The sequence below is a fragment of the Mercenaria mercenaria genome, chromosome 2 (assembly GCF_021730395.1).
Source record: "Mercenaria mercenaria strain notata chromosome 2, MADL_Memer_1, whole genome shotgun sequence".
NCBI lineage: Eukaryota > Metazoa > Mollusca > Bivalvia > Venerida > Veneridae > Mercenaria > Mercenaria mercenaria.
Window position 1 is genome coordinate 88,655,517 of NC_069362.1, and position 16,196 is coordinate 88,671,712.

The window sequence follows — 16,196 nt, forward strand, 5'->3', positions numbered from 1 at the left end:
TTTTTCAAGAAACACTTTACGCGCTCTTGAAAATATTTGAAATTTTCTCACTTCTCAGTGAGATATATTCCATATTCACTCAAAACAAACAAATATCTTCTATATAGCCGATGTCTTTGACATACAGATAATTGCAGATGATTAAAGAGATCCAGAAATTTAAGATAATTTTAGGGTATTAATTTAAATTATTTTATGTATAAACATTTTTATTATTATACATGCATTTTACCTTAAGGAGGTAGGTTACCTTGTTACCAGGGAAAACTCGAATTATTTTAACCGCAGTGATTTTTTGTATTTTGTGTAATTTAATGTTTTAACTGCTACAATCTCAGTTCCGTTTATCTCTGTCCTTTCAAGTACAATTTTTATCCAGGTTTGAAGTACATGACCCTCTTAAGGTATTTTATATAGAAAGAAGAAGGAAAATACGGATATTTAACACTTTTCAGTGTATTTTGGTTTCATTGTTATCCGTAGAAGTCTGCATAATTAATAGTTTTACTAGTATGCGCATTAGCTTTCTAATAAAAGCTTAAAATGTATATGTCGCGGGGCTCGTGTTTCCATGGTAACGCATTTTCTCTCATTTTTCAACAATTATGTATGAAAACGGGTTTTTCGACGGCTTCAGTGCCATTCTGTTATTGACCAACATGGAATATTTGGGTAATATGATTAGCAAAATACCAAGAACTTTACATGGTACTATGTTTTCTTAAAGTTTAGAGTATCCATGGCAACAGAGATGTTTAAAATAGCTTATATGTTGCTTTTTATCGTAATTTCATATAAAAAATATTATATAAAATTATCTTTCTTGTTAATGTAGCTTTAACAAATTTCACAGCTTAAAATACTTACAGCAGTGCCAGTCGTCTGACATTTTTATTGAAAAATCGTTCTGCATGCTGCTGTTATTCTCATGGATATTGTTGAAATGAAAATAAAAAGCCGAAGCTGTGTTCCTTAAATAGACCAGTGTCAACGCTTTTGAATTTAACAATTAGACATATAGGTCACGGGCTTCGTTTCCATGATAACATCAATTTAATTCAAGATACCACGATTTTATACTGAAATTTGAACAATTTTGGAGCTTAGTTTTAGTATTTAAGTAATAAATTATCAACGGAAGCTGGGAAATAGGTATATAACAAATCAAACTGTCCAATTTTTATTTGTAAATGACCGTAATAAGTTACGTTTCACCCAGCTATATTCCCAATCACATCAGTTACCATCATCCATTTTCTTACATTCCGCGTAACATTTCAATATAATTACATAAAAGAAGCAAAATATTGATCATTTTTCAGAGCAAAAGACTAATAAAAAGTATTTCAGCAAATAATGGCTGTTTAAAAATAGTTCAAATAAAGAAAAACCACAGAATAACGTACTTTCAAAATAAAAGCTATTAATTTTGCGCGGTAAGTGACACGTAATGTCATGACGTCAATGACGTCATTTTAAGGCAACAATGTTTTGAAACGTTTCTGCGGCAATTCATTCATTATTTCTGCATTATTTAACCATTAAACATAAGATCGGAGGCAGGTTCAAGATTTATTTCCAGAAGAATGGATATACAAACACATTTAGTTTGTCGTAAACGTCGTCGTAAATCGTCACGTTAGCTTCCGGTTGGACATGCGCACTTACAAATATCAAGGTAACCTACCTCCTTAAGGTAAAGAATGCATAATGAGTGGGTCTTTCAAAAACAAGTTGCATCCTTGAAACCTGATTAAATAATAGCAAAAGCTACTCTTCATCCGATGTACAATTATTGAAAAGGTCAAATGCACACTTTTTGACGCAGATGGCATAGAAATATCACGTTTTAGCTTAACCTCAATAGTTGCATCATAATATACGGTTTTATATTACTTGTTAACAATGAAAGATTAAATAAACCTTGGGTTAAGGATGTGAGTCATCGGGGTCAAGATGGGTATAGATGGATATAGATACTATTATATATTATCAAGAAACACAAGAAAAAAGAAACTGAAAGAAAAATGTATTTGTTTTTGTGGGAGAGTAAGAATGGGGAGAGTCGGGGGCAAATCTTAAATAAAACACCAGGTATAAACCGTCATATGGTGAACAACATTTCTTTCAAGACTGTAGGTCATATCCTGTCTAAGATCCTGTACGAAAATAGGACCTGTTTTACAGCTGTAAAACGTCTGTAAAAGACCTGTGTTTTGAAATTACAGTTGTAAAAGACCTGTAAGTGGAAAAATGATCAGAAATACAGTTGAAATTTACAGGTGTAAAATATGAAGCTCTCAATTTTACAGCTGTAAAAAAGATTTTTCAAAAGCCATGTCACCGGCTCAACTCCTCGAAAAGCTAAGTCACTGGCCTTAAATAGGATCTGGCAGACGCCTCATTACGAGCTTATTAACATATGATTATTAAGACATATAAAACATGTCAATCATGCTATTTTTAGAAATTATTCTATTTTACTACATTTCGTGTCCATAAAAGACACCAGGTCCTGCGCTTTTATGAATTACTGATGAATCAGCATTCTGAACACACTTCTCGTTGTTTTAATTATATTGTTTATATTTTTCCTTTCCCTGCTTGTCAAAAGTATTCGTTCGTACGTCTTTTATGGTCCTTTGATTAGTTGGCAGCTATGTGTCATACATACGACAGCGGTTTTCGTACATACATTATGAAATGCAGTTTGCTTTCTGTGTATTGAAACTAATTCCAGCGGCATTAAAGAAAAAATAATTATAAGACGCAGATTAAATATAGCAAGTCTTTAACTAAAAATGTTTATTGAATTCACTGTTTATATTAGAAATATGATTATGTTGTCATCGTTATGGCGACACGATACAATGTTCAAATCTTTATCGTTATCTCGATGTAATTAATGTCACTTGAACCTAATACTAAAAGGCTATCGTCAGCATGCAATCGTGTTACGGTAGAATGACAATCGGCGATATTATTTACGCACATTTAGAAAAAAGGACAAAGGCCTAAGCACCGAGTCCTGGTGCACGCCAGCATTAATAACTATCCCATCAGAAAAACCAGATCCAACGAAAATATGCCTCCAGCTGTCAAGAACTAGGATTTCTATTGATATTATAGCTTGTCACTCCATATTGCTTAAGTTTAAAAATAAGGCTTTTATGTCATAGTTACATGATCAAAATCTTTAGAATACACTTGGTATGTCTATCATCAAACACTGTGCAAATCTGATAACAAAAGTAGTAATGTCAACTGTTTTGGGCAGCTTGCCTGAAGCTCTAGCGGTCACGTGGTCTTTTACATAACAATTGAGTGGCTATCATATGAGGTTGGGCATCATATCACTGCACATGAACAGTAGGTCGGTCACACCCTGGCGGAGAACAAAGGAGGAGAGCCGAGTCACCCGGGCAGGTCTGGACCCAACCAAACGGAAAATTGTCCATGACATCACGGTCATATCTTCGTAGAGAAACAATCGAGTCAGTCTCCATGTTATTAATCCGTTGTTATGTAAGACAATGGTTAGATATAAAGATATACGCGTCATAGGCCGCACCCAACATTCCAATCGAAAGTTATTGATAAAATCTAAATTTTACAACAATACCCATATCCATTTCAAATGACTGTATCGCGTTGCTGTTTAATTTTCTATTCAATGGAACATACTCAATCAAACCGAGTCGGCTATTATTCTTTTTTTGGCTGCAATTCTATGCTTCCAATGGATCGTTTTACAGATTCAATTTCCAATTACCTCTCATGTCACTATTACATATACTATTTCACAGTAGCTTATATAGGTGCGGTCTGCAAGTCCGAACACGAATGAAAATGGAAACAGCATTAAAATATTGCATTGTGAATGTTTGTCACCCCTAATAATATTTTTTGTAATTCTAAATTAACATTGTAATACGTAAATGAGATTACAACCATATAAAGCTGGAGGTATGTATAAGAAAACACAATTACTGGTAATAGTAAAATGGCCTTTAAGTTAATAATTATGACTTTTCTGTCTTAAATACCAGGGAGAATGCTACATTTCCGGCATGTAATTTCAATTAGGCTTTTTATCAGTAAAAGTATTGGTTATGAGCAATATGATATTTTATTATTGTCTGACGTAATATATTGATTTTTGGTACCTGCAATATAATAATGAATCACATGATGGATTGTCAAACAACTTTGTCTGGTGAAACCCTAACATACGGAATGGCAACAGAAGTCATGTTATGTCAAAAATACTCTTGTATATCATATGAGAAAGTAATTCTTATGAATCTAAAACGCATGTACTTCAATGCTTTTGCAGAAGAAAGAAAAACCCCTAAGGACCCGGCGAAGTCTGCAGCGTTCTTGGAAAGTCCTCTACTGGTTCCGCTTGGTCCCTTATATGGCCTGCTGGAGCTAAATGTAGAAGATGAAAATTTAAAACGCTTTTTTACCACAAACCACTTGGTGGACCTTCACTCTACGTGGCGTGCAAATTGTAATCCATAACTTATACATTAACAATAATATCAATCTGGGCACCAAAAGGTTTAAACATATAAATGTTGGCTTTATTTATTCTTGACTGTTACAATAGTTTAGTTAGATTAAAGATAACATATCATTTTGTAAAGAAGTTGTAACTTTCGAAAACAAATACTATTTTATTTTTCGCATTTGTTCAAGGCCTATATAATTTCTTACAACTAAATCATTATACTATGAAGCTCTAGGAAAACAAGTCCACAAGCCCCAAAATCCCCTCTTTATTTACCAAACACTAATAATTTATATTGTTATCATATAATGTTGAATATGATTTACTTCTTCATTTTGAACCCAACGATAACGGTGTATAAAGAAGTAAATAAACTGCCTATTCTACTCGATTAAAAGGAAATAAATAACGTGTTCTATATTTAGACGTAGATTTTAAGTTTATTTTTAGATGACTATATAAAGACATGTTAGTGTTATCTGTATATATACAGGTGATAAGAAATTATCATTTTATCAATTGTGTGTAACTTAGAATAATAGAAAAAAAATAATGCAAGCTTTTCCGATAAAATGTGTTGTCGTTGGAGATGGGTTAGTTCTTCAAATTATACTTGCTTTATTGCATTTTATTGTAAATACTTGGTACACATATTTTCAGGTACATTTGTTTCGATTAAAAATCTGATGATTGATGCTTTGTTCTCTGTATGATCGAGGTGACCGTAAAGACGAAATTGTGTATGGTTTTCTCTTTAAGGTGTGTGGGAAAGACTTGTCTTCTAATGTCGTATACACAAGATGCATTTCCATGGGAACATATACCAACAGTGTAAGTACACAGTCTTCGTTTGCTTTTGACAGTTTTTTTTTGTAGACTACGCAGTAGTTTTTCAACATACAAAACGGTGGCGAATTAAACAACAGTATACGCTCTTCGTCTAAAGCAAATATTTCGGTGTTACAATTTCGAAATTCTGAAATAAAAATAAAAAAGTAACACAGCAAATAATGGTGTTTAGTTTAAATATGTATGTACATGTAATTTGTTATGTGCATTATTTCAGTATTACTGAATAAAACAAGGAAATATGCTTATGCTGAGTAATGTGTTGATTGATAATTTCATATTTCTATGGTAAATATTGACTTAGAATTTACATCGTTTCTGCCTTAATTAGCACTGTATTGCTTCTACAGTTTTAAGAAAATTAATACATTTAAGTATAATATATATGTGAATAGTGTTTCATATAAAGATGTTCAGATACGATCGTAAATCATCTTGTATCAAGTAATAATGGCGACGATGTTGACATTAAATTAGCAAGTGATCTTCCGACATGGTCATGTCGCGGTGTGGAGTACTGTTGTTAAACCTAATTAGTATTTAAAATAAATAAATATTCAGATTGATTTATGATATTAAGCACCAATATTTGTTTTAAAATAACGCATTAATGTCTGTATAACTGAGATACTAATTTCGCGTGATGTCTTTGTTTTCTATATTTAACGAAGTACATTCCTCATGTCTTCTCAAGAAAGTGAATCTTTGTAATGGCAATACTAGTATTTGAGCTAAATTTGCTTCATTAGTTCATATCTAACCGCAGTTTTACTTCTTCTCTGCCTGGTCAAAGCAGCTTGTTCAGTCTATTTTAAGTATAACTAGTTTACTGTTTTTTATGTACAATAATATTTGTTTAATTATAGGTTTGACACTTATCAAGCTAACGTCAGAGTAGATGGACGAGTCTGCTCTCTTAGTTTATGGGACACTGCAGGCCAACATGAGTTTGACAGGTTGCGTCCGTTATCCTATCCACAAACAGTAAGGCAATGTATAATACCGTTGAAGTCCTCTGTAATTCAAATCAGTCAAAGGTTATTTTATTTGATAAAGGACGTATGCAAGCTGAAAGATGCAAGTTAATTATCATTTGGATACCTTTATACTTTCTGCGTTTGTTTTGAGATATATCTGGAACAAAAATTATCGGATCCTCTATCTCTTGCATTTTATATACATGTTATTACGAAATGTTACATGATGTGGTAATTTTTGGTGTTAGGTATTGCACTGTGTCATTCAACGAGCTGTAAACATTCGAAAAGAGCTAAACTTTTTTATATCCGCTTCCAGGATGTTTTTCTGATCTGTTTTTCCCTTGTTGCACGGGACAGTTACGAAAACGTTAAACAACAGGTAACTCTTCATTCAATTTTGCATCCTTCATCAGACACTTTTTAGTCCTAATTCTGAGATTAATGGAACCATTCTTTTTGCATGTTTCGCTAACGGAAAAATAACGTCAGCGCAGAACTTCTAAATTGAATGAAATGTCAAGTTTAGGATTTGTGACACTGTATTCGGAGTATCATATTTTTGTTATACATCAGACAACAGCTTTCTTTACCGTTATAGATAATTTGACAGACCTATTTATTTATCTTGCCTCCTACAAGTTTCTTGCATTTCTATTGGTCAATAGACGTCACGTGGAGACAGGATATATTCCATATCCTGCTAGTACATTTCAGATACGAATTTTGATTTTAAAAAATGGCTGCCGCTTTGTTAATTTACAAAATATTAGATAATAGCGTGTAAGTAAAGGGTAGTCGGCAAGATAAAATCGTTACACAGCTTGTTGCTGACAGGATACGGGATATACGCTGTCTCGAAAATCCATATCAGGCGAGAGCGATATGGATTTCTTCGGCAGCGTATATCCCATATCCTGTCACCAACAAGCAGTGTAACTAATAATGTAATTCAGTGGTATCCAGAGATTACACATCATTGTCCAGATACACCAATTGTGTTAGTTGGAACAAAAATGGACTTAAGGGATGACGATAAGGAACAGGAAAGTGTACTAAAGACAGGCATTTCCTTCGTTGAGGTAATGATAGATGAAATATTGATATGTTATTATTTATTTAGTTTTCCACATTAAGGATTTTAGCAAAATATAAAGTAACTTGTTTCCGTTCCTAATTTAAATAAATTGCCCACCATACTACGTATTTCCATTGACTAAATTATGTTGCGAGCCAAGCGTTTCGTTACTTGCAGATTTTATTCATGAATTCTGTTTCATGTTTACAGGGTAGAAGCCTTGCACAGAAAATTCAAGCAGTGAAGTATGTAGAGTGCTCTGCAAGAACCGGCAAGAATACAAAACTAGTTTTTGATGAGGCGATACGAGCCTGCTTTATTCCACAGAAACAGAAGAAAAGAAGAAGTAAATGTAAACTTGTATGAAGACAAGAGATGACAAACTGTAGTAATGAAGTTGTTACATAAAGGCAACGTGAAATGGATGTTTTTCGGTTCGGTGTTTAATGTAGGGATAACGCATGTTTTTCGTGTTATAACATCTGCAGAATCCCGAGGAATTGGTTGGTACCTGAGCCCAGCAGCCCGGTAGGGCGATGGTACTAACAATTCCCGAGGGATACTGAAGATGTTATAACACTAAAAGAACATACGCTAACGCTAGTCTAGCATAAAACGCGTAAAAACAAGTAAATGAATATATTGTCCCTCAACGTCATTAAATTTCAATGAAATGCGCGGTAAAGTCTACGTTGTTTTTTCACGTTGACGTCATTTCCTTTTGAATTATCCGTTTTGGGGCCGTAATACGTTTACGCTTTTCCAAGGAACGCGCATATATAAAAAGGTGTTATAAAAACACGTGAGCGCCAGAATAGAAACTGTGAAGAGGGTAAATAGACTTTTATATATTGTTATTTTTATTTATGTAAGTCAGTTAATCGATTGATTGAATTAGCATTTGGTTGAGCAAAAATATTTTCATGTTTCACTATGCATACGGTTATTTTCTTGCGTAGAAACAAAAGATGTCGAGCCGATGATAGAGTGTAACAACGAGGAATATGAAGAGAGCAGCTGGTTTCACTTGTCATGTGTTGGGCTTGATGAGGATGACCTACCAGAGGAATGGTTTTGTTCGGACACATGTAGAAAGGTTATGATATCTTACATATTCCTTCCAAGGCTAGCATAGCTATCGTGTCACAGATATAGTGTTTGCTCTAAAGGACTACCAAGTAACGTTTAAATAAACATAAATTACATGACATGATAAAATACACCACTTTTAATAATTACTCTTTATAATAATTTAGATTTTTTGGTTTATTTTACAGTATGTTCTTCAATCGACACGTGCAGGAAGAGCCGATGGCAACATGTCGCAATGCTAGATACAATAAAATCTGGAAAGTAGATCCCTCGGAAGCACCGAGAACAAGGCAAACAGTGGAAATTGCAGACTCGGTTTGACTGAGTCTGTTCATGAGCAGTAATGGAAAATCCAACACTGTCCACGCCCGCTAGCACCGGCTTAAGCAGTATTCAATCTTCAAATCTAAATGAATTGATATCATCAATGATCCCGAAGGACCAGAAAATATAACAACACTGAGATGTCTGGGCAATGGTTCCTTGCTAAATATATTGGGCTGAAGATGGAACGGTTGCCAAAGGATGGTTCGACAGGCTTAATATTTCACTCTTAATTCTTAGAATTTTTCACTTATGCAACTCTGTTATATTCTTCTTGTGCAACGTCAAGCCGTTAGTAGCATTCTGTTAATAATTCATAATTCAGACGAAAAATGATATTGTTCGAAAGAGTGCAAAATGATGCACCGGAACAGAGCAGATGGCGACGTCGAACACCTATTGGTTTATACGAAAATGATTACATAGGCTGGTCTAAATGACACTGTTCGAAGGGAAGCAGTTAGGCATAATGATTGGCACATGATGATAACGAACTGGAAGATGAACATGCCGCTGGTCTTCATTAGAAACCACACAAATACTTTGTTAGGCCACAGACTACTTGCAGGTATCCTATCAGATGCCTAATGTATTCTCATATGTTAAAATAATTTAATGCGAGGAAAATGTCCTCTTTATACTCAAAATGGATGATATTTAATTCATTATTTATTTTTAATTGATAGATCCATTCTTTCCTTATTTCTTTCAAAACATGAACATTAAACATAAATGCGCTTCTTCCTACATTTTCACTCTTACCTTTTGAATAAAGAAGATCAACCCGAATGTGTACCATGTCAAACACCGCTAACTATTAAACACATTTTAATCGACTGTGTGGACTTTGCTACACAACGCAGTACATATTAAGATGTTCAATCTTTGAGAGAATTATTTGACAACGTTTCAGTTGGAAATATTTTATCGTTTTTAAAGCAGATAGGAATATATCAAAAGATCTAACACTTCTTATTTTTATTTACATCTTGCAATATTATTATGTTTGCAGCTGATATTTTAACACACACGTACATACATTTTTACATTACTGTTTTTAGATATGCTTTACATTTTTACATGGATGCTTTTAGATATGTTTTACATTATTCATAGTGTTATTTACATTTTTACATGGATGTTTTAGGTATGCTTTACATTTTTACATCAATGTTTAGGCTTTACAGTTAGCGTTTGCAATATGACTTCTTTTCGTGGCCGTTTTGTGTCGATCCGCCGTAAAACCCAACTCACTCACTCACTCATAGCAAGTTCAATCTTTTTCAGCTGTAGATGGATTTCTGCCAGACAGATTAAGACAAGATTTGATATGGAATAGAACGGTCAACAACAAAGGCAGGAGAGGTTATAATGAGATCTCGTGAACAAATTTCTGAACAGGGAATTTAAAGGTAGCATAGATATAAAGCTCTTTAGCTCTTATATTAAAATGTGTTGTTAAATCACTCCGGGAGAACTACGTTCCAACGTAAGTCATGTCTCAACGATATCATGTGACATATCTCAACGACTTCTGGTTACCGTATCGCTCAATATGACACGGCATATATTATTTTCATATATAGCAATTACTTTTATGATATTTACTTATGTCTTGACTTGAACATGTATTCAGATTCTAAAAGTAATCGCATAAATTTATCAAAACATTTAAATTTTAAAAACAGTTGTCTGTTATTTAGAAAATAGAAGCATTTTGCTATTTTCCAGAATAAAACAAATATACTACATTTTTCAACAGCAATACTTACTGACAGTCAATGATCGATTAAAGGCAATGCCAGTTATAATCTTAGAAATATATTACTGCAACTGATTTATCATAAACAGGCAATATTTATTTAATATCATGTTCCTCACTCTAACCGATGATGTTACTAACTCTAAACGCGACATAGGTAAGCGTTACTGACACTCATCGAGGTCTTGCGGCTAAACATTACTTATATTCGAGTGAAATGTACCAGCAAGTCTGTGACTGAAAATCAGATTTTGTCCAAAGTATGTACATATGTACTAGTATTTTTTATCCGTTTCTTTTATTATCATTTGACGGTTTCCCCAAGATATCTTACTAGCAATATGTACGGGGTAGCGCGGAGTTGACTTATACTATTGCATGCGCACACCTTAATTATTATTAAGTCTGTAAAAAGATTCTTTTGAAGCACAGGACGCAACTAAGAAACCTGAAGTAAGCATGTAATCGTAGGTTATTAGATTTGTTTCTAGGTCTATGCATGCGTTCTGCAGCGGAAATAGAGACATATTGCGCGACTTTATGAAGAATGAATGCTTATTTATCCATGCAAATCTAAAAAATCTTTTTATAATTACTACGTGTGTATTATTCCTTATATCAATGATAAAAAAGTTGTTCTTGCATATCGTACTGGCGTTTCCGGTTATTTTACCCATGCCGTCAAAACCTATCTGGCACCCCCCATGCCAGATGACTCTCGTGCTGTTAATGACAACTACTGGTTCATACACTAATAATATATTGTTTATGTAAAATACGAAAAAAGCAGGTACCTTCATAGTTTCTCTCCGTTCCTTATAGTATATTTCTCGATTCAAAATACGTTAGTTTACCATAAAAACATAACGTTACGCTACAAACGACAAACTAAAGTGAAACTTTGTTATTGTGCGTAACGCAAAACATCATGACGTCACTTCTGCTTACGGACGTTAATTTCCCGCGCTTTGTGTTCATTCTCCACTATAAGAAAGAGTGCTAAAAAGAAACTATTTCTACCTTTTGTAAAATACGGTATGCAAGAAAAAACGTCTGCCAGAATAAAATGCTTACATGTATACGATATGGCTACTAGTTAAGTTAGAATAGATAGAATATTCTACCTATACAAACAGGTTAATAACTTAATCATTAAATAAAGATTGATTTGAAACAAGTTTTTGTTTAAAGTGTTATTTTTAATTATGTCATAAATGGTAATATCTTACATTTGCAGAAAGTATCAGGGCTCTGGAAGCTCACACCACAACCCAGTCCCTAGAATGTAATGGCAGTGGGGAGCGTGTGGGAGGAGGTGGGGGGGGGGGGCTACGGAATGTATTGGACGAGAACAACCAACCAAAAGGACAGATGCCGATCGAACAGCCGACATGCACTTATTTGCGGACACTCTAAAGAATTTGAATTTAACACAGAAGCTGACATCTAGGGCCCACAGGGCATACCCAAAGATTCATTCTAAAATATCAACAAACAAAGTTTTATAGACCGGCTAAAAATGCTCTCTAAAATGGATAAATCCAAAAGAGTTGCAGTTAACTATTTACAGTAACTTTAGGAGTTATGTGACACTTTACAATTTTGAAAGAAACTGTATCTAATGATTATTTCAGAAAAAAAATCATCTGTTTTAAACATCTGGTATAAATATTCTTCAACTGTTTTGAATAGCTGTTGAAATGCACGCTTATGTTACGGGGTAATGTTTAAGCAGAACGTAATAAAATGAAAATTAAAGACAATTTTTCGACAGACTGGATACAATAGTTTATTATAGTTTAAAGTCCAGTATCATTTTATGGAAGTTTTACATTTCGAAAGTCAGAGATAAAAGTATTTCGTTTACTTTTTAGTCGTTCTGTATCTACACCGCAAATTTCTATTTAGATGTTGTTTAAATAGAAACCATTGAAATAAAAGTATTACATTTCTTCATGTATTTCCTTTCCGTACTATAGGGTAGCTGTACTTTTTCCATCGGAAGAATTATTAGACCGCCTTCACTGAAATGAAAAATAAAACTGTTTTAACCCTAAACAAGTTGACGCAATTTTTTATTTACACCGGTTGAAGACACGCTTTATGAATGTAAACATCTTGAACCTTTTTTTAATTTTGTGATGCTTAGAGTTTGTGATGCTTAGAGCCTAGGATTGACTTCAGTTGACGGTAATCAAGTGCAATTTTTGTTTGTGAGTTAAACAAAGATCAAAATACCCCAAATCTAGTTTATTTGTTGAAAGTTTACTGAACCCGCATTCCTCCATAACTTTGGTCCATCGTAGTTTTGACCGGAACAAATATAAAACAATCTAAACGACTAGACCTTTGATAAGATCTATAAGATCTAAAAGATAACGTAATTAGTGAACAACGAAGTAAACAAACTCGGGAGTATAGATACAACAAGACTGAAAAGGAAGTAAATAATGTATTCTATATTTAGATGTAGTTTTAGTTTTATTTTTAGATGGTTATTTTTAGACATATTACTGTCGTGTGTATATAAAGGTGATATGAAGGTATATGAAATAAACATTTAAAAATTTCTGACAGCTCGGTAAACAAGAAAAATGCAGGCATTTCCAATAAAATGTGTTGTCGTTGGAGATGGGTGAGTACTTTTATATACACTTGCTTCAACCTGATTTTGTGTTAACATTCGGTTGTTTGGTTTTTAATTAGTATAAACACAATTGCAAAGAGTTGTTGTAATAAAAAGTGATCGCCGCGGGCGCTTTTTGAAGCTGAGTATGATCCAAGTAAAGGAATCAGACTAAATGTTTTCCTGTTCTCTCTTTAAGGTGTGTGGGAAAGACTTGTCTGCTAATGTCATATACACAAGATGCATTTCCAGGAGAATATATACCAACAGTGTAAGTAGATGTTCTTATTTGGTTTACTCGATTCTGTAGACTTCAAAGTAGTTAATAGTTAAAACATTCTAAACGAAGGTGAATTATATTTCGTGTAAGGTAAATATTTCTTGGTTTTAATTTTGAGATGCATGAAGTAATCACAACAAGAAGTGATTTTTGGATAAAATATGTATGAACGTGTCAGCTGTTGCGTTCGTGTTTTCAAAAGATCGAATTAAAAAGGCGAATCACTAAGAAAAAATGTTTCTTATTTTATATTTGTGTGGTAACCATTTAAACAAAAATACCGACAAAGAATTTACATGTTTCGTGCATTTGCAGAACCATATTATTGCTAACGTTTTGGCAAAATTAACATAGTATAACTTTATATGAATAATATATCATACAAGGATGTTAGCGTTGCTGGTCATGTAAAGATACAATAGTATATCATCACGTATCAAGTGATAATGACGATAACGTTGATAAGAGATTGATAACCATTACATATTTAAGTGATTCTTCCTCCAAACATTTGGCCAATCAGTCGTCAAACTTTATTAGTAGTTGATATGAGTTATCGATTGGTTTCTGACATTATGTACAAACAATTGTTTTAAAATAACGCATTTATATCTGTTTAATTAAGATACTAATTTTGCTTGATATCATTGTTTTGTTAACAAAGTAAATGCATGACTTCTCAAGAAAGCTAATATTTGTAGTTATTGAGCTATATTAGTCTTTGCTTTGACTAAAATCAGTCTGTCCACTTACATATTATCTAAACGAAGTATCGTTTCTTCTCTGCCTTGTCAAATCTGTGGTAAATTTCACAGTAGCTATTAAGTTGTCTTTTATGTATAAGTGTATTTGTTTATTTTTAGATTTGAAAATTATCAAGCTAATGTCAGAGTAGATGGACGAGTTTGTTCCCTTAGTTTATGGGACACTGCAGGCCAACATGAGTATGACAGATTACGACCATTATCTTATCCACAGACGGTAATTTTTTTCACCGCAATATATAAAACTACAATATTCTGTCAAAGTCCATTTTACTAGATAAGAAATGTATGAAAGCTGAAAGATGTAGAAAGTTAATATCATTTGGATATCTTTGTAGTTTTTTGTGTTTGTTGTGAGATGTTTTTTTAAGCAAAAATAATCAGATCCACTATATCGGGCAATTTGTTACATGTTATTACGGAAAGTTACATTATATGATAATGTTTTAAAGTAAATTATTCAACTGTGGCATTCATTCAGTTGGTTATAAACATTCGAATAGAGATATACATGTTAATGTCTGATTTCAGGATGTTTTTCTGATATGTTTTTCCCTTGTTGCACGAGACAGTTACGAAAATGTTAAACAACAGGTAACTCTTTTATATATTTTGTATTGTTTATCAAGATTGACACTTTTATTATTAAGTCCTGCCTTTAAGATAAACGGAGAAAAGTCATTGAACAATACCATATCTTGTTCTATTGTAACTTATGACACATAGTCTTTGTATCTAAATTAATTGCGTACGATAGTACATTTGTACTTGTAGGTCCCTGGATAGATAGTTCATTTCACATGTTAAGGGAACGGAAATATTACGTCACATCAGTACTCTAAAAAATAATGAAGAGGCAAAAACTTATGACATTAGACTGAACGTTTTATATGTACTTCATACATCTGACCGATTTCCTAATGTTATAGATGAAAAATGTATCATTTATATCTATTTTAGTGGTATCCAGAGATTAAACACCATTGTCCAGACACACCACTTGTATTAATTGGAACAAAAATGGACTTAAGGGATGGCAGTAAGGAAAAGAAAAATGCATTAAAGACAGCAATTTCCTTTGTTGAGGTAATTATACATGATATACATGATACTTTATTTATTAATTTACCACACTAGTTACGATTTAGGTCAAAGTAACTTGTTTCGGTCCCTTATTTTAATAATTTTACCATATTATAAAGATTTGGAATGACTGAATAATATGTTTTGAGCGCCACTTTTGTTTGCGTGCAGATAAATTCATCTTATATTTTTCCGTTTTTCATGTTAACAGGGTAGGAGTCTTGCACAGAAAATACATGCAGTAAAATATGTAGAATGCTCTGCGAGGACCGGCAAGAATACAAAACTAGTTTTTGATGAGGCGATACGAGCCTGCCTAATTCCACAGAAACAGAAGAAAAGAAGAAGTAAATGTAAACTTGTATGAAGACAAACAACGGACATGTATTGCAACATATAAACAGCTTGAAACGGGTTTTTCATTTCCACGTTGGAACATAAACAAAAGAAATACACAAAATAGTTGGAGGCACTATATATCATTCAATCAATTCTTATCAATAAATCATGTGTACAACAACTTTTCATGGCCTATGCGCTTGGCATATTAGAAACGGCGGTGCTGTGCTGTACTATGCAGTAGGCGAAGTAACTAAATATGTTATAAAGTTGTTGTAGTCTTATGTAGAACATGATAAAATGGCATTGTAATATGTCATACATGTGATGGCGTTATAATTTTAAAAAGTTACAGTTTATTAGAAAGGAACTCGATGGACATTGAGATTTCAGTGTTGTGTTGCTGACAATCAGCTATTCTTGAAAATTAAAAATGACGTATAAGTTCATGTAAGCGTTTCTTTTTCCAAATAGTTCAATAAAATATGCGAACACCATGCAGAAATCGT

General features: G+C 33.2%; 2 protein-coding genes across 5 annotated transcripts; both read left to right on the forward strand.

Moving 5' to 3' along the window:
- The first annotated feature begins 4,562 nt into the window (after nucleotides 1-4,562).
- On the forward strand, nucleotides 4,563-8,227 carry LOC128555269 (ras-related C3 botulinum toxin substrate 1-like). 3 transcript variants are annotated; one of them, XM_053537155.1, is made up of 6 exons: nucleotides 4,563-5,106; nucleotides 5,273-5,344; nucleotides 6,229-6,346; nucleotides 6,659-6,721; nucleotides 7,296-7,421; nucleotides 7,628-8,227. In XM_053537155.1, exons 1-6 carry the CDS (start codon nucleotides 5,066-5,068, stop codon nucleotides 7,781-7,783), a joined length of 576 nt encoding a protein of 191 aa, XP_053393130.1. In that variant the 5' UTR covers nucleotides 4,563-5,065; the 3' UTR covers nucleotides 7,784-8,227. The 3 variants fall into 3 exon arrangements, with proteins under 3 accessions (XP_053393130.1, XP_053393129.1, XP_053393131.1); XM_053537154.1 differs by lacking the exon at nucleotides 4,563-5,106 and having other exon boundaries at nucleotides 5,124-5,344; XM_053537156.1 differs by lacking the exons at nucleotides 4,563-5,106; nucleotides 6,659-6,721 and having other exon boundaries at nucleotides 5,129-5,344.
- Nucleotides 8,228-13,102: 4,875 nt separating this feature from the next.
- Nucleotides 13,103-16,184, forward strand: LOC123543613 (ras-related C3 botulinum toxin substrate 1-like). 2 transcript variants are annotated; one of them, XM_045329683.2, is made up of 6 exons: nucleotides 13,103-13,230; nucleotides 13,421-13,492; nucleotides 14,365-14,482; nucleotides 14,797-14,859; nucleotides 15,226-15,351; nucleotides 15,560-16,184. In XM_045329683.2, the coding sequence occupies exons 1-6, from the start codon at nucleotides 13,190-13,192 to the stop codon at nucleotides 15,713-15,715; spliced, it is 576 nt and encodes a 191-aa protein (XP_045185618.2). In that variant the 5' UTR covers nucleotides 13,103-13,189; the 3' UTR covers nucleotides 15,716-16,184. The 2 variants fall into 2 exon arrangements, with proteins under 2 accessions (XP_045185618.2, XP_053393138.1); XM_053537163.1 differs by lacking the exon at nucleotides 13,421-13,492 and having other exon boundaries at nucleotides 13,118-13,230.
- The last annotated feature ends 12 nt before the right edge of the window (nucleotides 16,185-16,196 follow it).

Excerpts from the sequence above, each read along its gene's own strand:
- LOC128555269 (XM_053537154.1), top strand. The coding sequence starts at position 5,223 with ATGATCGAGGTGACCGTAAAGACGAAATTGTGTATGGTTTTCTCTTTA. Across the intron at positions 5,345-6,228 it reads TGGGAACATATACCAACAGT|GTTTGACACTTATCAAGCTA; the intron begins GTAAGTACACAG and ends GTTTAATTATAG. Across the intron at positions 6,347-6,658 it reads CGTTATCCTATCCACAAACA|GATGTTTTTCTGATCTGTTT; the intron begins GTAAGGCAATGT and ends ATCCGCTTCCAG.
- LOC123543613 (XM_045329683.2), top strand. The coding sequence starts at position 13,190 with ATGCAGGCATTTCCAATAAAATGTGTTGTCGTTGGAGATGG. Across the intron at positions 13,493-14,364 it reads GGAGAATATATACCAACAGT|ATTTGAAAATTATCAAGCTA; the intron begins GTAAGTAGATGT and ends GTTTATTTTTAG. Across the intron at positions 14,483-14,796 it reads CATTATCTTATCCACAGACG|GATGTTTTTCTGATATGTTT; the intron begins GTAATTTTTTTC and ends GTCTGATTTCAG.